This window comes from Leiobunum rupestre, chromosome 4, assembly GCF_980474605.1.
Source record: "Leiobunum rupestre chromosome 4, qqLeiRupe1.1.hap1, whole genome shotgun sequence".
Taxonomy (NCBI): domain Eukaryota; kingdom Metazoa; phylum Arthropoda; class Arachnida; order Opiliones; family Sclerosomatidae; genus Leiobunum; species Leiobunum rupestre.
The window spans coordinates 59,754,690-59,779,155 of NC_143387.1; the positions used below are offsets into that span (position 1 = coordinate 59,754,690).

Here is a 24,466-nt window from a genome sequence, read left to right on the forward strand (position 1 = left end):
GGTTTAGGCTGCGAAAAACCCCTTCCGCGGTGATAATGTGAGGGGGTTTCTGATCAATATTTTGTAGAAGGTCGGCGGCTAGGGCGAGGCGAAAGGCCTTAATCTTGGTCTCGACGTCGACTAGACCGAGACCTCCACACCTCTTGTCGAGTGTGAGTTTTCTCTCCGAAATCCAGTGAAAACCGTCCCAAAAGAATTGAGATAAGGATTTTTGGATACCGGAGACAAAATCTTTAGGTGGATCTAAGACTTTGAGTCTGTGCCAGAGGACGGAGGAAGCTAGTTGGTTGATAATTAGGACACGACCGTAAGCCGAGCAAAAGTGTCGGAGTCTAAACCAACGACCCAAGACCCGTTGGAGCCGGGTTTTAAGGTCGGGCCAGTTCCGTTCCATAAAGGTAGAGGAGTTACCTAGGAAAACCCCGATAAATTTTCCTCCTTCACAGTTCCATGCCATGTCGAGTGGGCGGTCAGTGCGACCGCGCCAAGCGCCACAACACAGACCGAAGCTCTTTCGACAATAGACTTCGAGGGCAGAACCGAGGATCGCGAAATCCGCGTTAGACCTCAGGAACGCGTTAAGGTCGTCCGCGAAGGAACCGTTAACGAGTCGCGTATGAGGGGGACCGTCGCGGGAATCCAGTCGTGTCCGTAGTAGACGAAGTAGAGGTTCTAAGGCGATGTTAAAGAGAATGCCAGAAAGTGGGCATCCCTGACGAATTCCACGGTAAAAACGTATCGGAGAGGTTAACGAGTTGTTAATGCGTAGGCGGAAGAACGAGTCGGTATAGAGAGCTCGTAATTTGAGTATTAACCCGTCCGGAAAACCAAAACGACTAAGGAGCCGAAAAAGGTAGTCGTGCGCGACTCGGTCGAAGGCTTTCTCCAGATCAATGTTGACAATCGCGAGGTCTTCGTTGTTTTTATTACCCAGAAAGATAAGGTCCCGGAGAACCGCGATCGTTTGAAAAATTGAACGGCCTCTTAACGAGTAGGTTTGACTCGGGTGAATAACGGTATCCACGACCGAGGCAAGACGGTTTGCCAAGAGTTTGGCATAAATTTTGTAATCGCTATTTGTGAGAGAAATGGGGCGCCAGTTCCTGATGTTTAGGCGGTCGCCGGATTTAGGGATTAGGCTAATTATAGATTCGGAAAAACGTTTCATCATGGATGGTGTCTGCAAAATGTCATGAAAACGCGTAACAGTATAGGCAAGAAAATGTCCCAGAATGCCAGGTAAAACTCTACTGGAAGCCCGTCCCGGCCCGGGGATTTCCCGCGTGAGAGGGACTTCGCTGCGGAGGTGGTCTCTCCCTCAGTTAAATCCGAATCGAGATCCGCATCAAAGCCGGGTCAATCGTCGGAAGATTCGATAATAATGTAGACTCGTCGGTGGCCGATGGCGCGAGAGCCGAAACAGGCGAATAGAGGTTACCGTAGAAATCGGAAGCAATGTCGCGAATCGCGTCAGGTTCGGTGAATAGCTCACATTCAGGGCCGTAAAGACCATGAATGAAGCTATCCGAAAACGCTTTTCTCTCTAAATTAAAGAAAGCCTTTGAAGGCGTATCGACGGCGGCGTAATGCTCGGAACGGGCCCGGAAAAGGGAGGCGCGGGCTTTCTTTAGCTGCAGATCTCGTAATTCAGTGACGTAAGTCTCGTGGGCCTGAGAGTCGGCGGGAGACGTGGCGATTAAATGATCTAGTTCGGTCATTCTTGCGTTACCGCGGGTAATAACCGCGTGCCAAAATGATACGCAGAAAGACTTAATCTGAGGTTTCAGATGGTCGAACCACCAAAGTCCGAATGAGGTATCGGCGGGTTTTTCATTGCCGAGTGTTTGTAGTTTAGTTCGTATCTCCGAGATGAAGTTCGGGTCATCTAGAAGACTAGCCTGAAACCTCCAGTATGGAGCGCGACGAGGCACTTTGCTGGACGAGAAAAAGTCACACATCACGCCGTCGTGGTCCGAAAAATACGAAGGGACGTGTCTAGCACCTCGTAAACGGGCATTGCCGGAAACGTAGACGCGATCAAGACGGGCGCTCATTTGACCATTAACCCGTTCCGAGGAGCGCCAGGTGAACGCTCTTAAGTTCGGATTGATGGCGCGAAAATCGTCGGAGAGGTCAAACAAGGCGACGAGTTCGCGAAGCGCCTCTGCCACCCTCGCGCGACGTTCGCCGCAATTATCGCGATCGAGCGCGGGATTGAGAGTGCAGTTAAAATCACCGCAGATAATAATTTGGTCATCGTCACTCGCGTTTTGCAGAAGACGCGAAATGAAGCCAAAAAGGGCGATGGCCTTGTCGTCGTCCTTAGGCGGTACGTGAAGCCCGAAAAGGTGCTTCACGGAGTCCGGAACGTTGGGATAGGATTCTCGAAAACGAACATAGACGCCGTGACTCTCGAAAGTTTCACTGTGGTCGACCTGTGAGAGTAGTTTAGGACCATTGAGTCCAAATAAAAGAGCGAGAATATGCGGGAGACACGTTAGTTTCTTGTACGCAAACGATTTCCGGACGGAAACGGTCGACGTAATCGCGCGCGCGAAAACAATTAACGTCGGTGCCTATGCCACGCGCATTGATTGTTAATAAACTGAACATAAAAAGGATATATATATACATATTTACAGTTGATAAGAGAGGATGAAGATTATGTTTGGGAATTCGGGATGGAATCCGAATCATTGTCTGTGGTTTCCGAAAAGGAATATAAGCGTCGGATCTCTTTCGCGATGTACACGTAGCGTCTACGTAGGCGATGGCGGGCGGTAGGGTCGGTAATGCCGCCGATGGTAGGGTCGGTGTATGCGAAAACTGTGACTTGACGGGCGAGAGCCGAGGCCGAGTCAGTATCCGTGACAATTCCTTCTATAAGACGGCGCTTATCAGCGGCCGAACCATTCAAAGCGGCGTCAGTAAATCCGGCGAGAGAAGCGAGGTCAACGATGGGAGTGAAAACTCCGTCAGCATCTTTCCACGTATTAGTGGCTGAAACGTAGGAATACTTGAAGGCGGGAATGGGTGAGGCTCTACCGGGAGTCAATTTCTTGGTAGGTTCGTCAACAACGCTATTCGAGATAGAAGGAGATGGACGTTTTCTATTTTTCCGGGACTTTGGTTTCTTGAAGTCAGTTGTTGAGTCATTACCACTCGTAATAACCATCAGTGTATCGGTATTTATGGCGTCAGTAGAAATTGAGGGGTTACTTTTAGTCTTAACGACCTCTTTCGGGGTGGTCTCATTAGACTCGTTGGTGGAATGTGGGGGAGGTTGCGCGTTTGGGCAACCCTGCTGTAGATGGCCCGCTTCCTTGCAGAGGTGACAGCGAATAGGATTGTTGAGGTAAAAAGTGTGCTTTTTAGGACCTAAAAAGCAGTCGACGGAGGTTGGTAGTTTGTCAAAATCAGTTTCCGTCGCGAAACGAATATGTATAACACGGCGAAAACTGTTGATCGAGCCAAATTTTGAGGTATCAACTGAGGCTGGTAATCTCTCTATTCGTCCTTGGACCTCGCCGAAATCGGACATTAGCGTGCGAAGGTCCGAATCGAGAAAATAAGGCGGGATGTTCGAGATGATGACGCGATTAACGGAAGAATGTCAAAATGTTCGTTGCGAAAATCGAGGCCAGTGGCAATTAATTGCTGTGCCCAAGTGGATTCCTTGAAGTACACTTGCACTGAGCCGGAAATACGGGCGGAGTCCGTAATCTGGTCAGGCGGTACGACACGGCAGATTGCTTCTAAGTAGTCGTTAAGTGAAAGATATAGCTCGTGACATCCAGGATTTTAAATGTGCGGAATTTGCTTGAAAGTGACGTACTTTTTGTTTATTAGACGAGTGTTGCGCAGCTGTAGAAGCAGCATTGGCGTAAGAGGTGGTTGTGGTCGAAGAAAGAGTGAAAGTAGTAGGGGTGACTCCCGTTGAGGAAACGGCGGCGTTATTCCCATCGGTTGAGGTGGTGACGTTCGTTAAAGGAACGGCGGCGTCACTGGTTGTAGTCCCCGGGAAAAGGCGCGTGCCGGCGCCGTGAATAGCGTCATCGGCCGATTGATACGCGTCGCCAAGGCCCGACGCAAAAAAACGTCGAAAAAACGCGAAAAAAGAAATCGCGTAGCGCGACTATTAAAAACCGCAGAGAGACCGGGAAGGTCTTAAAATGGAAGTAGACAAAAAGTTAACTAACTTCAGAAGTAAATAGAACACCGTTGCGCACTTGAAAAACCAAAAACTATAGAAAAAAACCGGAGCGCGTTAAGGAAGCGTCCCGTAACTTATCTCCAAGAGAGAGAGAGAGAGAGAGAGAGAGAGAGAGAGAGAGAGAGAGAGAGAGAGAGAGAGAGAGAGGGTAGGGGCATGGACTAATTAATGTATACACAGGGACGGTCCGCACAACGCCACTCTCTCATAAAATCGGCGACTAAGTCTTGTTAATGCTGTTCCCTATTTTCCTCCCCCCTTAAGCAAAGTTTAGCCGAGTCAAAACGTCATCAAACGGAAAAACGATGCTGCCCTCTATCTGCAAGTCTTGGAGTCTATCGATGTTGGCGTCTGCTTATGATTTGAAAAACAAACGGGTTTTTTTCGTTCATTTGAATAAGGTGTATGATTTAAGAGCTTTAATTTATTTAAGTAGTTTTACAAATTAATTATAAGGAAAAAGCTGTGTGTTTACCCTTCGTGTAAAAGTGATTCGAAGTATTGTCATAAAGAACACACGAAATATTTCTTTATACCTTTCCTGTTCATCTTTTTCTAAGCCTTGTCCAAAAAAATCTTTGATTTACCATTATCGGAATCACTTAAATCCACTTTTTTAATTGAGAATAACGTCTCGAATGTATGGGCCGAAAAATTAATATCAATCAATTTAATTGTTAATATAAATGAATTCATTTACCAAACGCACGTGGAGCTTACAACATCGCCGGCAAGACGACTGCTTTTTTTTGTACCCTTAAACCTTTCCTCCCGTTTCCATCCCCCTTGACTCAGTTTGTCGTTAGTTCGCACAATCGCCGCTCGAGGGCACATTTAGCAATCGCTAGCCGCTAAATTTCCTATGCGGACCGTCCCTGTGTATACATTAATTAGTCCATGGTAGGGGGGCGCTAGACGGTGATAGGAGCGAGTTGTACGGAAACATTTTGTAGAGAAGTGGAGGGGAATGGTAGGGGGTGCTAGAGGGAGTGTCAGAGGCCAACGTATAGCGTTAGCAGAAGAGAGACAGAGCGAGAGCTGGTGGAAATTTTGTCCGTTTGCGCTCCGAGGGGATAGAGAAAAGGGGTAGATAGGCAAAAACTACATAAAACCATTTCGAATTTTTAGATTATTATTCTACGATTGATTACACATTTATTTACACTCTTATTTCAACTTATTTAAAATAAAACTCATGACATCTAAAACTTTAATGGGTATACCAAAACTGCCAGTTTCCTCCACCTCAACTACTCTTCTCCCTAATTTCATCACAGTTTCCCCAGACATTAAAGTGAACGGTATCGAACTGGCCAATTTAGCAGACGTAATTTTATAATGACAAACGTAATTTTATGATGGAAATTTTATAATGGCAAACGGCAATTTTATAATGGAAATATTAAAATATATTGTGCAATTACCTTTCGCCCTCCAAATTTAGAACGACTTTTGAAAGTCAATAGTAGGACTGGACTAGCTTCCAAAAAAAGAACTGGAGAGGCTGAAACGACTATGATATGTATGTCATAAAAATAAAAGTTATTACCTTAATTTCTTTAAATGTGTGTTCAATATTTGAATTATTTATATTGTCTAGTAGATTTTAGAGGATCAGTAAAAAGCCTGGTTTTTAGCCCCCGTAAACCAATCACACTAAGGGAGTCGGCCAAGGTTATTTGAAAAAAAAAACAAGTATCGCTAAGAGTGGACGATACGTACTGTTCGAAAAAAGAAAAAAGATAAACACGAAGTACATTTTTACGCCAAAAGGTATTTCTTCACGTTTTTATAGATTAAACTAGCCGAGAAGCCCGCCCTACAGGTGGGCCCTCAGCTATAGTTGTGTGTTTCGAGGCACTCCACTCGAGTACGCCCCCAACCCCTTTTTCCCATGGGATAATTTCCGTGGCACCCTTTTCCCCATAGTCGATCCACCGCAGTAAGGCACCCACGCGAGAATTTCCGTGGCACCCTTTACCCCATAGTCGAACCACCGCAGTAAGGCCCTTCCTCCAATTTTTTCCCATGTGATAATTACCGGGGTACCCCCTCCCCATTTTTCCCATGTGATAATTACAGTTCCTCCCCTTTTTTCCCATGTTATAATGACCGTGGTACCAGAGAGTGTAAAGATTATGAGAGGCGTCTCTTCCTATTCCCGTAACGTTAAAATTTCGTACAAGATTTTGAGAGCACGCGCCTATAGGAGAGGTTACGATACTATCCGACACACGATGTCGCTACTGGAAAATTTTTAAATTTTGTAAACATCCGGAAAGTATTTTTCATCAGTCATGGCTGTTAAACATAGTTGAATTATGCTAATTTAAAATTAATAAAATTCAATTCCATGAAAAATAAAGAAACGTAAGTACAAGAAAGCGGACTATTTATAATATTTTGATACTAAAAGAATTAATTTGTTTGATTAACCAAGGAAATTCATTGGAAATTTTATGAAATTACCGAGGCTTAACGAGAACAGAGCAGTATAAGTTAAAAAATACGAGGAAACATTGAAGTTGGTAAAATGTGATTAATATTGTATTTTTAACAGTTTCCTAACTTATCTTTTCTGGGTTTTCATGTATTCATGGTTGAGATCTTGTTTTTTAAGGGAACTATGTATGCAGAATTCTATGAAAAAAGATATCATGTTTTGGTAAGCAGTTGCACATGGAGAATCTTCATTAGCTTTAAAATATTTCTTGTCAATTCTTTGAATGATGAATCTCTCCAAACGTCCTTTAATATTTGTCATGTGCGATAAAAGCTTAAAACTGGTGTCAAATACTTCATTTGTCTCCGTTACAAATTTGAAGAAACTATCAGTTGGTACGATGAGGCTGCTGAACAGCTGATAGAAGAATTCTTTGCTGGTTTGAAAGCTTAAAAGTAAAAGAGCAGATTTGTTGGGTCAACAATTGGATTGTATTTTTTGAGTTGACTTATGCAAGAAGAGCATTGAAGGTTTGAGTAGCAGCGGTGAATTAGATATTCTGAAATGTAACTAAGAACATTTTGTTTTAGCAGGTTTGGACTTTCAATAGATTTACAAAATTCTAAGTCTTCATCGGAACATTGCCCCTGGCTTTGCGAGACTACAAGATTTTCAAAATTGGAGAAATCTTCATCCGGTCCTGGAGTTGCAGTTTTAAAAGTGTCAATGTTTAAAATGAACTCATCCAAATCATCAATGCAATTAGAATCCGGTGGTTTCAAGAGATTATTACAGAGGCAGCCCTGTATGCAGCTCGAAATTGTTGTCTATTGGGATGATCACGGTTGCCTCCTTTCTGTCTTATAGATCCAAGAAAATTATCTACAAAATCTTGGCTAATCCTGTCCGTTAATAAAAACTTAAAACCAAAATTATCATTTAGATCTTCCCAGAGGAGTAGCAAGGCTTGAATTGAAATTACCATTTTCTGAAATTTCCAATGGTGTAGAGTCATTAAGACTGAAAATTGTTGGCACAGCGGATGGTGTGAGCCTATTTTTAGTTCTAATATTCATGAAACTGGCATCAATGAAATGATTCGCGCAAATTCTATGGTTAACGTGTAAATATTCCGTAGTTTTATTTGTAAGTCCATCATTATTTACAATTTTCAGCCACAAAATAGAACTAAAATTTATATTAAGTTAATATGCCAATAAGCCTATCTAATGAAAATGCGAATTTACCAGGCTTTTTCCTTTGGAAACTTAAAAAAAGATAAACAAGGATTTCTTGTTTTCGATATTTTACAATTTAAAACCTACTAAATTATTTAAAAACCTTGTAAAACTACCATTAAAAATCTGGAAAGTTTTTGCGTCTCTTTTAAACCTAACATCGAAACGCACGCGCTGTGAGAACGGCGCCACTGGTGGCGCCATCGCTCTTACGGTAGTAGTGGACATTTTTGGGGAAAAAAAGTTAGTACGCTTTTTTGAAAGAGAGACGCCTCTCATAATCTTTACACTCTCTGGTGGTACCCACCTCCCCCTTTTCCCATGTTATAATGACCGTGGTACCTACCTCCCCCTTTTTCCCATGTTATAATTACCGTGGTACCCTTTTAAACCCCCTGTATCCAATGGCTGATGCATAAAGGCCACGGGACTAACGTAGGCCGAGAGAGCCACGGGACTTTCAAATCGGAACGACCCCGAAACCCCCCACCTCCCCGTTTCCGTAACTCACAGGCCTTCTGAAACCTTGGAGGAATAAAACAAGTATACAGGAGTTGCGGAGAGCTGCGAAATCGGTTACGTCAGTGACCGTGAACTCGAGCGAGACGGAGGGGTTCAAACGCGACTAGCGCCAACTGCATACGGAATTTTGCAACTATTATCATTTTATAGCATTGTTTTCACGTCGTCTGGTTTGTTTTGAAACATTTCTAAATTCTTTGCGCCTTTTTCCAAAATGACTCGTATTTGTTTGGAGGAATAAAACAAACCAGACGACGCGAAAACAATGATATAAAACGATAATAGTTGCAAAATTCCGTATGCAGTTGGCGCTAGTCGCGTTTGAACCCCTCCGTCTCGCGCGAGTTCACGGTCACTGACGAAACCGATTTCGCAGCTCTCCGCAACTCCTGTATACTTGTTTTATTCCTCCAAGCTGAAACTACCCCAAACGTCCCCCCCCCCCCTCCTTTCCGAAATCGGGATTGACTATTTTGCTGAATTTCTGAACTGTCTGAACTGCTGAATTTAGAAGAAAACCTTCTATAAATCCTATTATCTGAATTTTTTGACTATTTTGCTGAATGCTGAATTTCTGAACTCGAAATTTCAAATCGTTTCATTTCGGCTTCTGTGCGGTATCTGAACGGTTCCTTTTCGGTTCTGTCTGAACAGTTTGACTATTTTGCTGAATGCTGAATTTCTGAACTGTCTGAACAGTTTGACTATTTTGCTGAATGCTGAATTTCTGAACTGTCTGAACTTTTTGACTATTTTGCTGAATGCTGAATTTCTGAACTCAAAATTTCAACAACGCATTTATAGCCGTCAGAACGGTTCTGTTTGAACTATTTGACTATTTTGCTGAATGCTGAATTTCTGAACTGTCTGAACTTTTTGACTATTTTGCTGAATGCTGAATTTCGGAACTCAAAATTTCAACAACGCATTTATAGCCGTCAGAACGGTTCTGTTTGAACTATTTGACTATTTTGCTGAATGCTGAATTTCTGAACTGTCTGAACTTTTTGACTATTTTGCTGAATGCTGAATTTCGGAACTCAAAATTTCAACAACGCATTTATAGCCGTCAGAACGGTTCTGTTTGAACTATTTGACTATTTTGCTGAATGCTGAATTTCTGAACTGTCTGAACTTTTTGACTATTTTGCTGAATGCTGAATTTCTGAACTGTCTGAACTTTTTGACTATTTTGCTGAATGCTGAATTTCTGAACTGTCTGACCTTTTTGAATATTTTGCTGAATGCTGAATTTCTGAAATCAAAATTTCAACAACGCATTTAAAGCTGTCAGAACTGTTCTGTCTGAACTTTTTGACTATTTTGCTGAATGCTGAATTTCTGAACTTTCTGACTATTTTGCTGAATGCTGAATTTCTGAACTCAAAATTTCAACAACGCATTTATAGCCGTTAGAACGGTCTGGCCTGGAAGAAACATACGTATTTATGGAAAAATATAAAAATATAGCTTACATTAAAGAAATTAGGGATTTGTAAAGAATAAACAATTAAATACGGCTCACGAGAAACTTGGCGGGGGAAAAAATTAATACCTGACTTGCAAAGCCAAATGAGTTTATAGCTTCTTAAATCGATAAACATTTCGAGATGTAAAAGTTTTTAGTAGCCGCATTTCTCTTATTAATAAATAAATAAATGTTTTTAATTGATTCTTCACTTAAAATTTCCACATTTTGCTAGTTGCTACCAATGGTTGCTATGTTGATTACGGTCCTTTTTAGTTTCACATCGAATATATATTCGAAGTGACACTATTGCAATAGACGGAATGTCGTTTAAGTGTTTGTTGTTTGTTTGTTTGTTTGTGGAAAGCGATGACCCGGTAGATGGAGCTACAAGCTACACGCCGAGCTTTGGTGGGAAGTTAGAAATAACGCTTCGCGAATCGTTATATAGTCTTTCTGGTGGGAAGTTTGAAATTAATAAAAATAATTAAAAAAAAAAGAATAAAAACTGTAATAGGATTAGTTTAGCGGGAAGTTTGAATTAGATCATTTCTTTCGATATGCTAGAATAGGATTATAATTGGCGGGTGGCAGGAAGTTTGAATTAGATAATATCTTTCGATATGCTACAATAGGATTATAATTGGCGGGTGATTGGCGGGTGGCGGGAAGTTTGAATTAGACAATTGCCTTCGATATGCTAGAATAGGATTATAATTGGCGAGTGATTGGCTGGTGGCGGGAAGTTTGAATTAGGCAATTTCTTTCGATATGCTAGAATAGGATTATAATTGGCTGGTGATTGGCGGGAAGTTTGATTTAGACAATTTCTTTTGATAGGCTAGAATAGGATTATAATTGGCGGGTGATTGGCGGGAAGTTTGAATTAGACCATATCTTTCGATATGCTAGAATAGGATTATAATTGGTGGGTGATTGGCGGGTGGCGGGAAGTTTGAATGAGACAATTTCTTTCGATATACTAGAATAGGATTATAATTGGCGGGTGATTGGCGGGTGGCGGGAAGTTTGAATTAGACGATGTGAAACTAATATTTCAGCTGGGCTTCCTTGTTAGTTTCACATCGAATATACATTCGAAGTGACACTATTGCTATGGACGGAATGTCGTTAAGTGTTTGTTGTTTGTTTGTTTGTTTGTTTCTGGAAAGCGACGACCCGGTAGATGGAGCTGCGAAAAATAATTTATCCGATTGACGACACTGGGATTCGAACCGAGATTTCTGACCGCGTAGTCTCTAAAACCGACGCCCTATTCAAGTGAGCAACGCCGTCCTCCCCAGAAAAGTTGTTTTAACTTTTAGCGTTGAACACGTTTATAGTTTCTATAGTTGGTCCAGAGATGTCGCTCTTGTCCGAAAGTTTCGGCGCGTTTTTTTGTTTGAATATTTCATCGAGCAGTTAGTTTGGCTGGAAGTTTGAATTAAACTTTAGTCTCTCTTTTTCCGCCCCCTCCGACCAACCCCCTTAAAGGGAGAGTGATTGAAAAAACAAGTTGGTCTCTCATTCGATAGAACTCTTTGACGCGCACGCAGTGCCGTTAATTTCCGTCCCCTCCGACCAACCCCCTTAAAGGGAGAGTGACCGAAAAAACAGTTGGTCTCATTCAAAATAATTAACCAACCTGAAAACACTACAGTTATTAATATATTTTGACGTAATATCATAAGTGGTATTACTCTAAGTACCCAAGACGCGCTGTTCTCTGGGACGTGTTCTCCCCCTTTTCGTGACGTCAGCACGTGAGGTGGTTCAGGGACCCTATTCTGTAAGCACTTCTCGATCGAGATCTCTCTCGATCTCGAATCGCTCTCACGAGATGTCGAAAAACGCTATTCTATAAAATATTTGTCGAATAATGCTACTCGAATTCGATGGACTTCTCGAAGTCGATCTCGTCGTGTCCGAAGCTTACGAGATCGCTTGCGACAGAGGTTTCAACCAATCATCGAGCTAGTAGTTCTTTTTAACTACCTCCCCCCCCCCCTTCTCCCGTGTTGCCAAAAAGCTACCACTACCCAAACCGTCTTTCTTAGGGAAAAAAGCAATGGCGCTTGCTATAGCTCGGCTTGTATTGTTAAATATAGCCTTAGAAATCGATAATAGGCGTAATTTTCAAAGATAAAGAGTTATAAGAGACCAAACAATAAATCCTTTGGACTTAGAGCTTGGCGTTTGGATAAGAAATAATAACTTTATTCATTTTTATCCACAAACGAAAATTATCCGAAAAAAAAACGATTATTTTACATGTTAAATTGCCATATAGCCGTGGATAATATCCATGGATAAACAGTTAATCGTAATTTTTATGGTTAATCAAAACTTTAGCGGTTAATTTAGCTGTTTCGCCGAGCTCTATTTGGACTTTAAATATATACTGCAGTACAATGAAAATAAATATCCTTTCTCTAAACTATAAAACATGGGCGTTTGTAATCAGCTGTTTTGGTTTATGCGTCGTCTTATTGTAGGTCTGCTACTCGACCTTCTACTGTAGTACACGTTGTCACTGGGTTCGGAAAATGCTAGCCTTCTGAAAGTTACAGGTGACGTCACCAGCCTGGTTCGGCCAATAGCATTTTTATTCGTACTTGAGACCCCTTTGGGATCAAATGAGTTTTCAACTATCCGTTTCCGTTAATCTAAAAATTGTACACGATCGGATAAAATTTCGACGGAGACCAACGCACTCTACTCTACGCCTATTCCAAGGTTACTTGCATAGAAATCTGAAAGTAACTAGAACGATTTTGGCAATGGCAGAATGCCCGCCGATTAGAACGGTAGATTTGGCTTTATTAAAACTTGGTGGCATCTCCCGCTAGTTTTGTAGCTAAAAAAGTCCACCTTCATTACGAAAATAGGATATTGTTGAATAGTCAAAAAGTTCAGACAGACCCGTTCTGACGGCTATAAATGCGTTGTTGAAATTTTGAGTTCAGAAATTCAGCATTCAGCAAAATAGTCAAAAAATTCAGATAATAGGATTTATAGAAGGTTTCCTTTTAAATTCAGCAGTTCGGACAGTTCAGAAATTCAGCAAAATAGTCAATCCCTCCGAAAACGGCGGCGGAAAGAGAGAAAATTTCGGGTGTATTGCGTGTTGGGGCAAACACGGCCCAACTCTCAGGGGCGACAGATTTTGAGCATTTCTAGAAACTGACATTTGCATCACTTTTGAAAATTTGTAATAAAGAATTTAAAAACCAAATCGGAAATCAAAGTCGACTCGATGCGAAAACGCGAATCGCAGCGTACGTTAAAAAATGCCACGCGACCCTCGCGCCCGTAAAGCGTTTCTGCGCAGTAAATTCCAACTCCTGAGTCAAAACAGAAACGCATTAAATGCAATTTGTTGCATTTCTAATTATAATCGGACGATTCCACAAAAATCATGTTTGTCTTAGTTATAAGTTAATTTTAAAGGAAAATAATCAAAATAATTACTAAAGAATAACTTAAGTAAAGTCACTATCTTAACATTATAAATATATTATCATAAGTTAAATTAGTAGTAAAGAATAACTGGAGTAAAGTAACTATTATCTTAACATTATATATTATCATAACTTAATTAAAAAAATTATTTAATGATATTATCATAAGTTAATTATAAATAAGCTTAGTATTAAAATAAAAAAAATGAAAACATTTTATTTGCTAAAATAAATGTTCTTAAATAAGGAACATTTTGTTCAAAGCATAAAAACTATTATAACTAATTTACATTATAACATAACATTCTATATAACGCTCTATTCTTCAGCCAATCCACGACTCTTTAGTAAGTCATTGCTATTGTTGTTTTCTGGCAGCTCCATCCAAAATAATCTATGAATCACGGGGATTCGACAAATAATTTCCTCAATTAGTTTAGCTTTCTTGGAAGGATTAATTGCCCATTGAAAAATAATCGGAAATGAAGGAAAAACATTTAAATATGACGTTTGCATGAAGTTCCATTCCTTTGGCCCAAGTATGCCCCTCTAGGCGCAGGTATGCCCATTGAAAAGTACTCGGAAATGAAGGAAAAACATTTTAATATGACGTTTGCATGAAGTTCCATCCCTTTGGCCCAAGTATGCCCCTCTAAGCGCAGGTATGCCCATTGAAAAGTACTCGGAAATGAAGGAAAAACATTTTAATATGACGTTTGCATGAAGTTCCATTCCTTTGGCCCAAGTATGCCCCTCTAAGCGCAGGTATGCCCATTGAAAAGTACTCGGAAATGAAGGAAAAACATTTAAATATGACGTTTGCATGAAGTTCCATTCCTTTGGCCCAAGTATGCCCCTCTAAGCGCAGGTATGCCCATTGAAAAGTACTCGGAAATGAAGGAAAAACATTTAAATATGACGTTTGCATGAAGTTCCATTCCTTTGGCCCAAGTATGCCCCTCTAAGCGCAGGTATGCCCATTGAAAAGTACTCGGAAATGAAGGAAAAACATTTTAATATGACGTTTGCATGAAGTTCCATTCATTTGGCCCAAGTATGCCCCTCTAAGCGCAGGTATGCCCATTGAAAAGTACTCGGAAATGAAGGAAAAACATTTAAATATGACGTTTGCATGAAGTTCCATTCCTTTGGCCCAAGTATGCCTCTCTAAGCGCAGGTATGCCCATTGAAAAGTACTCGGAAATGAAGGAAAAACATTTTAATATGACGTTTGCATGAAGTTCCATTCCTTTGGCCCAATTTTGCCCCTCTAAGCGCAGGTATGCCCATTGAAAAGTACTCGGAAATGAAGTTAAAACAATTTATTATCAAGTTTTATTATTGAAATTAAATTAAATCATTTTAAAGTAATTTTAATTGAAAAAGATGTCTGTAAAATGGATAAACATTCAAAACCTTGTGTGAAAATGAAGTTATAAGAAATTTAAACTGAATAAAAATGTCGGTAAAATGGATAAACATTCAAAACCTTGCGCGAAAATGAAGCTAAAACGCTTTGTATAAGCTGGCCAAGTTCGCTCTTATCTTAGCTAATGGTATGCCCGTGCTGTAAAGCATGGGCATACCATTAGCAAAAATAAATAGACATATGTCTATTTATTTTTTCCATTAGCTAAGAACAGAGCGAACCAGACCGATTTGTATAAGCTAGGCCAAGTTCGCTCCTATCTTGGCTAATGGTATGCCCGGTATACCGGTATGCTTTTTAATAGGGGCCCCAGTGGGCCCTAAAACCAATCGAGAAAGTCTAGCAGACAATGCTATCGCGTTTGAAAAATTTATCGAACCAATTCCAACTTTACGTCCTAAGCAGATGCTTATCTCCTGCATGACAGAGGTGGGCAAAAATGTTGAGCAGCTTTCCAAAGTGAACGCTCAGAAATTTTTTCCGCGAGCATTCAAGTGAACCTGATCTCAACGCAGGCGATAATATGTTATCTCTCTTCAACTGAGCAAGCTCAAGGCGAGCGCGGAATTTTCTTTTCAGCGGCTGAATGTTCACGACGCGGTGAGAGAGATCCGCCGATCGACGGGCTAGTCTTTTCACTTTTAAGCGATACTCCCTCTAGCGGCGTCGCGGTTTGTTCAGATGAAAGCTCTCACGACGCGGTGAGCAAGATCAGCCGATCGACGGGCTAGCCTGCTCACTTTTACGCGATACTGCCTCTAGCGGCGTGGCAGCTTTTTCAATTTTGAAAGCTCGTAGACCACGGATTTGAACACGTCATAGACAGTATATATCCCTAAGGGGACGAGAATACGCTCTGATTTTTAAACCCCATCACAGTCGCTTTGCGACCAGCTGCAAGAGTTCATGTCGATGCTAGGGCCCCAACTGAATAAAGACGGCCGTACTTGAAAAACGGGAACTTTCAAGGTCATTTGAAGCGCTTCCCCCCCTTTTTCAATAACAGAGCGTCAGTGAGAGAAACAGCGACGTTAATGCAGTGGAAGGTAGGCGATTTCTCGTCCCCTTAGGGATATATACTGTCTATGATCACGTTGAGCAATGGGCTGGTTTTTTCTTCAAAAATCGCTCACCGGGTGGCGAGCCTACATTGAAAATATTTTATTTTTCTCATCGATTTGTTTATTCTGTTTTTAATCAGTTTCTACTCGACTGATTATTTTACGTATTATTTTCACAACGATTTGTATACTCTAACATTAAAAATATCTAGGCAGATGTAGATACATTATTGTTATATTTATATTTTTAATATTCATCGTTGTATAGTGATTAGCTACAGAGGTATCATAAGTAACATAACCAGTATGACACTTTCTAAAATGTTAATACGAATTTCCTGGCAGAACATTGGGTAGTAGTTGTAATATATATTTCGGCCTGAACATATTTTAGGCACTATGGGTCTCGGTGTTGAAAGAAACCTGAATTAGGGCAAAACTCTGGAAATCAGTTTAGTATGCTTTTTATAATAATCATACATATTTTTATTATGTTATATATGGTGGTATGTAAAAGCAAAAATAAATAGACATAAACAGAAAGTCTCGCATTGGAGGCAAAGTTCGCGCCATGTAATCTGAGAAACTACTTTAACACCTTTCGGCGGTGCCGACCCCCTTCGCGGACCGTTACAAATTTAGGGCATTGCACGAGGTACATGCGAAAACTGGTTTTAAAAACGTCGCTCTCCGCGAAATAGCTAGCAGCTAAGTTCGTAGTCTAGGCGCGCACGTGTGTACCAAAATCAAAACTTAATGTTTTAGTTTTGTGTTATAATGATGGAAATTCTCGGAGAGTTATGGATGTTATTATTAAGAATTATGCTGAAGACGTAAACGTATTTATTTCATCCCATTTACTTAAAGGAATTATAAATCCGAATATTTCAGTGTTCGTTTCTTTCTCTTCCACAGATTTTGGATATTCAGTTACTAAGCCTAGGTCTACCTTATCTACGTCTTCTAACGCTTTGCTTTTTTTTTTAAAATATCTTAATTGTTTTCAATTTCAACGAGTTCAGTTTGAACTCCAGTCGTATGCAACTCTTTTATGTATAAATTACATTGACTTGCCTGGTTTTTAGAATTTTCTGGCATTAATGCTGGGTTTTTTTCCGAGCCATTTAGAACTGAAAATTAAGCGGACGATCGAAAGAGCTTATAGGAAATCCCGCCAGGGTGTTTAGCATCGCGAAACACTACTTTTACAAATTTCCGACCAAAATTTTCCAATGCTTTACAGGCGATCTGATTGGGTGGCACTCAAAGGGTGGGAAGCATTGGGGGTTTGCACCTTAGATTTCATGGAAACCAAAGGGAAAGGTACAGAATACCGCAAATGCGAGACTTTCTGTTTATGTCTATTTATTTTTGGTAAAAGTGTGATTTATTTGTACTGTTAGCCCTCCCCTTGTTCCAGTAACGCTATGGTGGTTTCACACTTTCACTTGATCTTTATGGTTTCCGAGGGGCTGATCACTCCGCGTAATCGGTGTACAGAGCCGTACCTTTGACTGTACTAATGGGATTACGCGTAATCTTTGAAGTCCCTGCCTTTGGCTGTGGTAATCTAAGCGTAATCCGGTGTACAGATTTTCTAAGAGTGGTTAGCCTCTCGATGGTTTCATTGTTCCGATTTCACCGGAAACATTTATGTATAAACAAACAATGATAATTTCATGTTTATACTATTTTACTAAACCATCGAATTTTGGAAAAAGTCCCCCTCGGCACCATAACCAATTTTGATGAAAATTTACAGGTTATTAACATATATAATTTTAGTGAGAAAACTAAATTTTTAGCTCAAAATTCTTTGTAGTTTTTAAATGTTGTCTACGAAGAAAACTAACGACTTTTCGATATTTTCGCGACGAATTAAATTTTTGCCGTAGCTTTGCACTTTAGTAAATTTTATTCGCGACCGTCAATTCGTATCACGAAAACTAAATTTCGCGCTAAGTGGGAATTAGGCTTCATACTCACTTTTTTAAATTTTCCATATTGTAGATTGAAATATAAGCTTTAAAAATATAGTATGTATAATTTAATGATCATTTGGCGCCGTAAACATGAATACACACAATCCTCCTGATGTGTTAAGTTTGTTTAGTATACAGAGCAACCCACAACGCCGGTGATATAATCAATCTATAACTATAAGTCTATAAGTTTGTCCTTTTATTTATTTATTTACTAGCTGAGAAGCCCGGCCTCCGACCGTGCTTTCAGCTAGTTGAGTAAATTGAGGTTTAGAAAACGGAAACAAAATGCACTTTACTTTAAATATGCAAATTAAATTATTTTTAAATAGTAAATAGGCATTTTTTTAAATTGAAAACGTTTAATAGTGCAAAATATCATATCTTGTAATATTAACATATATTTGATTTCTTTGATTAGTTTAAGATGTAATTATGATAAAGCGTTTTTGTACACAATATTTTTAGTTTCTCCGTTTGGAGTAAGTATGTACACGTTATTTGCAGCTCCAACTCTTGAGCACGCCACATAAAGCATGGGTTTTCTAAATTAATTCCCGCAGTTTTAAGTGACTGTCCTTGCGAAGCTAAGATTGATTGGAAATTGCAGGCGTTTAAAATCAAATGGCATATCGGTTGGAATTATGGGTATGCATGGAATGAATACGGCCCGGGCAAAGGTGTCTGCGTGACACAGATGGGGAGGGGTGGGGGGCTGAGAAAAGAGAACGAACGCAAGCGAAAAGGGTCGAAGGTCGTGCCATGCTAAGTGAGGCAATTAGAGCCAGAGAGATAAACTCCCGTGTCTCTTAATACCCGCGTCTCTTGACAGCGTGAGGTCACGGGTTTCGGTCTTGCGGTCACCGGTTATTGGTCCCGTGTTCAAAAACTACAAAGGTAAGCAATCTCAAGACACCCCTAAAACCTGACGGCAGGGCCGGGCCACAATGCCACAGGCCAAATTTTGTGCGAATCGGACATTATCTTGGGCGTGCATAGAAGGTAACAAACCAATATATATAGACAGGAATTCATACCTCGAGGTATGAATTCCTGATATAGATATATACAAACATCAGATTTTTTGTATATAGATTTATTTATTTAGTTATTTGTAAATGTCATGTTCATAAAAACTCGAGAACGGTTAGCTCTAGAGCTTTGAAATTTTAACTCAATGTTCAGGGCCTGATTTGCAACTAAACGCACCTAATTCCAAATACCTGACATGGTTATTAATCTAATTCAATTTTATTATATCTAATTCAGTTATATTTTACTCGACTTTGGACTTTGCTGGAGGTTTTGACGGGAAGGGCTTATCTTAGTCGCCCGTAGGCTCTACATTGACGGACAGGTAGAAGGGGTCGAATTTGGGGGCTCTTCAACGGACTCAACATTTGTGGAAATTAAAACTCGAAAAGGCCGAGTGAAAGGGCTCAAACATTTAGGTCGCTCCCAAATGGAGAAATAAAATCAAGTTTGGTTAAGGAGTACAAAATCAGTCTCTTTAAATGTAGTCGTAGGTTTAAATGTTAGTTAGCTTTTCAGTCGGCTAATTAAAGAACAAATTCAAAGTTAGCTCTTCCAAAAGTTATTAGGAAGAATCGTCAGAAGGAAATAAAAATACGAAGTTTTCTGAAGACGGTTTTGTTATGGTGCGGTACTTTTATTACGTACAAATCAAAAAGACCCCGGGCGAAGCCGGGTATTAAAGCTAGTATATAAAGAAAAATAAATACGTAGCCGAGTATTAAGGCAACTTGATGCGGTTTAGCTTTTTTTATATACACCTAAGCTTATTTAAACAACAGTAGCAATATTTCGCGGTAGCAAAATGTTGACACATCAGTTTAACTTAAGCCTAATTAAATTCAATACTATTACCATCGTTTCGACGTGATAAATAATGATATTACTATTTAAATGGAAATTAAACAATGTATTAATCCGCGATTTCCCGCCAAAAATGAGTTTGTGGTCAAGGGAACACTTGCACTAACGATAGGTACAAAGGGCCATTTCTTCTATTTACTTCTGGTGGAAGGTAATAATCGGTTTTAACTTAAAATTGTAGGCTATTCGAAAACAAAAACAATACGGTTGCATTTCATTATTGTTATTTATTTCTATTTACATCCACGAAAATAATGGTTCATTTAATAATTAAATAAATCTTGAACTCTTTGCTCGTACCTGTAAATAATCTTAAACGGAAGCGTTATTTCTTTAGAGCGTGTCATTTTAGCCTAATTAAGTTTTGCACATTTTTTAAGCAATGATAGCGAAACCTAAATTAGTTACCGACATATGCCAAACGGGGAGGCAATGAACTCCGCTAATGCTCCACGGCGGAAACTAAAGCCTTCCTCCGTGGAACTTCATACGTCATTAGAAAGTGTTCATCCTGTAAAATGCGAAACAACTACGCTTAATATAAACTCAATAATTTTGCATTTTACACGATGAACACTTTCTAATGGCCTTTAGAAAGGCCTTTTGTTTTTGTCAAATACGACGTACGCTGTCGTCAAATTGTTCCTAAGATAGAGAGACAGTGATTAGTTAAATTATTTTGCGTCTATTCATTTTGAATTGGTCAACTTACCTTACGTGCGGTGAAATAACCGGTATTCCCTGTATGTTAACAGTTGAGCTACATGCTCGAGCGAGATTTTACTCCGCCGATATCTCATGATTGCTCCCGCAATTGAAAACATCCTTTCGACATCGGCGGAGGATGCCGGTATCGACATCACTCGCCTCACCAGTTTTGCAAGAGTGGGGAAGCGTTTTTCATGGATCATCCAATAGTCCAATATTTGAATTTCCTCCTGATCACACAGCTTCTCCTCAAGGTATGATTTCAGCTCTTTCTCATATTGAGGGCAGCTTGACTTTCCCGCCGGATTTCTCGGTGCCATCAAATGAGGAAAACGTGTTGAGTTCTTCGGCGTGGCGACTATGTCTTTTGAATTTTCCTCGCTGACGTTGGGGAGGCGCTTTAAGAAGTCCAACACGGTAGCGGTGGCTGTGCCGATATCCGGAGTTTGAAAATTTACAGTTTGACTGTCTAGATCCGGAAGGTCTGTCGGAAGAAAATTTCCAGGGTTGCTGTAAATATCTATATAGGAAAAAAACTTAATTTCGTGTTTTCTATCAGACATTCTGACAAAACTTGAAATAGGGTGGTTTTTTGCCAAGGATCTAGAATGGCAGTGGCGATGTATTCTTTATCCCGAATTTCTTCGGCAAAACGAGATGCCAAATTAGACAATAAATTTGTTTTAAATTCGTCCAATGACGAAATTTCCACGCCTTTTAGGATTTGGAAAACCGTCATCAATTGACCTATGACCAGGTGGGAAGTCGGTCCGTTCACTTGGAAAGCATCCGTCGCCACCTTAATTGGTTTTAGTAGTGATAGGATATCTCTCATCATTTTTTGGTCGGCGACGCTCGGGATTTCAATGTCGGTTGGGCATTGCTTCGCTTCCCTCGCGTCCAAAATTGTATCTCGGAGTGCTTTAACCATTCCGTCCTATAGAAATTGAATAAATACGTACGTGTTTTAAACTGATTTTTTGGAAAAATTAAATTAAATAAGCGCGTTTAAGAATGATCTTACTTCGGCCAATCGCTCCAGTGCCAAATATACGGCGTTCCACCGTACACCGCCAACAGAGCGGACATCCAAATGAGAAGGAGAACGCTGCTTAAAGGCTTCATTCCATTTACGAGAGCGATGCAGGAAAGCGATCCAAGCGCTTACGCGTTCGATCATTCCTTTCACTACATCGCTGCTCCTAATGGACTTATTCACAACTAACTGCAGTGAATGGGCAATACAGCGCTTCCTTTCCCATAATGGATTGTCATCCAGAACCCCCTGGATGACTTCTTCCGGCGTCGTGAGGAGGTCTTCATACATGTCTTCCGCCGAAATGTCTGGTTCCGGCATTGCAAAATTTTCGGGATTGAAAATTTGGTTTAAAGAACTCCAACCTATAGGCGGAAAGACTTTTTAATAATATATTACAAAATTACGAGTTAGTAGCAAACTTAAAGATATACCATCATCTAAAATGGCCTGGTTAATTTCCTCATCCTCCGAAGTCCCTTCTTCTTGGTTAAGTCCGGTTACCGTCCAATTAGTTTCCACCACGTCCATCATATTCAGGGCCTTCGAAATATTTTGGGCGTTGGTCGCACACACACTATATATCTAAGAAAAGTACATTTGTTATAGAGTTATACATATTTCCTCCTAATATGATAAATATAACAAGTATAAAACACGGATGTATATAATCACCATTGAAAGAGTCAGTCCAACGGATTGCAAAATCTCTTTCAATTTGGCCGCAATTCGTTCCGCCGTATGGCTACCGGGGAAATGGATAAATGATAGGAGGACGTTCCTGAACGTCCAAGTCTGGTCTATAAACTGGACCCTCACTCCCATTACTGATTGCCTCTGTCAACAAAGTCTAAAAATAAATTTTAATTTTACATTAATTAATTAAGTATAGATATTTGGAAAAAATATACACTTTAAACTTACTTTCATTTTGGGTAGCAAATCGGTTTTAACGGTATTTTCGATGCCCCTGACCAAAGATCGTCTCGATGGCACTTTCAGGTCCGGGTTGGCGAACTGAAAGGCCATCCTCAGCCCTTTTCCTTCAACCGCGGAGAAAGGTAAACCGTCCATGGCAACCATATTTATCAACATTTGAAGAAATGTTAAATTTTTGGCTTTTACTACGTTTTCATTTTCTATAGACTTTTTCCTCTTCGGGGGGGACTTCGGGGAAAAAGGCGGTTTTGGGCGCCAGGCGTTTGCGATTCTTGATCCGCAAAGCTACTTTGTGGACCATCTGTACATGCCGTTAAATAAATAATTATTAATAATTAATAATGAGGGTCTTTCGAAGAGTTAATCGTAAATAACGTACCGTCACGTGGCGTTCCCAAAATGTGGGGTTGTTTTGGGCCGTTTTTACTTCTTTGTCGCAATAGTTGCATACAGCAACCGCAGTCTTGCTGACTCCAGATTTGGTCGACGGGCAACTACCAATATAAACAACATGTTCTTGTATGTTTTTGTTGCCAAAATCACCCCTACAAAAAAGGGTTTTTAGGGCATCCTCCAAGGCAAGGACTTTCGGGGAAGAAGGAGAGACTTCTTCCAAGTCTTCCAGTGAGTCCAGTTCAAAAGAACTTGAACATATTGAAGACGTCGAAGTACTAGTACTCGCGGTACTCGGTGAAGGAGTTTTAAGGAAACTCGACATAGTAAATACTGTAAATTAGAAAAGAACAAAAATATTTAGCCAACAAATAAACGAAAACGGAACTGATCAACGAAATAAATTAAATTAAATTTAAAGGAAATCAATGCTATAGTGATTTCATTGATAAAATATTTATATCGAATAAAGGACTGCTGAGTAGAAACTAAAGTAATGAAAAAAGCAAAGAGGTACCAAACCACCGTTACAAGTTTAAATAAAAGAAAAACAAACGAAATCAAAGTAGGAAACTTTATAAAGTAAGAAACTGACCTAAAAATTTAAGAAATAATAAATAAAAATAATTGCCTTTTATCTGTTAGCTGTAGAAAGGTGTCCGTTAGACGAAGCGAACCTAAAGTCTTAAACAAGTTAAACTGAAATTGTATAACTCCCAAACAAGAGTACAAGACTGAGGACTCTAAATTACGAAACTTCGTACTTCCGAAGTTCGAAGCTAGATCCTAGACCCGAAAAAATTATACGCCGAAAGGATTGAAAATTTGAAATAGGAATTGAAACTCAAAAGACGCAGACTCGAGAAAAGTCGACAAGAAACTGTAACGAGTTGAGTTTGTAGCCTACTATTTATACTATTGCCGTAGAAAGGATTATGAAGCGAGGTATAAGTATAGGAAGCTTGCCCAGCCTATACGACCAAGCCCCAAAGGAAGGGGGGGAGGCCCCTTGGCATTTGGCGCCGGTGGAGCCTCCATCGTCATATGACTAAGTAGTATACGCTATTGTTGAAATTGAAAACCGCGAGAATGAAGAAAATTTTAAGAGACTGTAAGTCTGGATGCTAAGTGGACAAACACAGCACTTTCAAGTCATAGACTGCCCCTAAATATCCCCTTATCAGTGCACTAAGAAGAGAGTGGCGCCTTTGCTGTTTGGAATGGATCAATGGATGAAAAAAGTAGAAATTGCGAAAGAAGGTTTGCAGTCTAACCAAATAGGGTTCTAAGTATGGGGCCATTTCAATGCTTTCAAACCGGGAATCGTATAGCAATCAAAATAAATAATATTAATTAAAAAATGCCCGAATCACTTGCTATTTGATTCCAAGGTTCGATTCGGCCCGATTATTAGAAATTAATAAATAAATATCGTAAATAAATGTGGAATTTTTTTAATATTACCATAAGAATAAAAATATTGTTAAATAAGTATGACACTTCTTATTCTTTATATGGAATTCCATCTTGTGGCGCCGACGGTCTTTACGTCAAGGCCCTCGGGTGATTTCGTCCTAAAGACTTAGCTCCATTTGGGTGACCGATGCAAGAAAGTCACCCACTCACTGATGCGTTTCACCATGCACTCGGCTCGCACGATTGTCTTTATGGAGTTAT

General features: G+C 40.1%; 1 protein-coding gene and 1 long non-coding RNA gene across 3 annotated transcripts; one reads left to right on the top strand and one right to left on the bottom strand.

Moving 5' to 3' along the window:
- Positions 1-6,340: 6,340 nt before the first annotated feature.
- On the top strand, positions 6,341-7,899 carry LOC149948545 (uncharacterized). Of its 2 annotated transcripts, none has more exons than XR_016480385.1 (3): positions 6,341-6,878; positions 6,990-7,186; positions 7,250-7,899. It is a non-coding gene; the product is annotated as an uncharacterized LOC149948545 (long non-coding RNA). The 2 variants fall into 2 exon arrangements; XR_016480384.1 differs by having other exon boundaries at positions 6,341-6,583; positions 6,654-7,186.
- Positions 7,900-20,325: 12,426 nt separating this feature from the next.
- Positions 20,326-22,540, bottom strand: LOC149948546 (uncharacterized). The gene is made up of 7 exons (XM_090171107.1): positions 22,382-22,540; positions 22,133-22,294; positions 21,892-22,042; positions 21,446-21,822; positions 20,983-21,358; positions 20,586-20,941; positions 20,326-20,358 (listed from the first exon to the last, which is right to left on the bottom strand). Exons 1-7 carry the CDS (start codon positions 22,538-22,540, stop codon positions 20,326-20,328), a joined length of 1,614 nt encoding a protein of 537 aa, XP_090027233.1.
- Between the last annotated feature and the right edge of the window lie 1,926 nt (positions 22,541-24,466).

What these genes read in the sequence shown, in the direction of transcription:
- LOC149948546 (XM_090171107.1), bottom strand. Translation starts at nt 22,540, where the DNA reads ATGGTTGCCATGGACGGTTTACCTTTCTCCGCGGTTGAAGGAAAAGGG. An exon ending in ATTTGCTACCCAAAATGAAA is followed by an intron (nt 22,295 to 22,381) that starts GTAAGTTTAAAG and finishes CTTTGTTGACAG; the next exon opens with AGGCAATCAGTAATGGGAGT. An exon ending in TTGGACTGACTCTTTCAATG is followed by an intron (nt 22,043 to 22,132) that starts GTGATTATATAC and finishes TACTTTTCTTAG; the next exon opens with ATATATAGTGTGTGTGCGAC.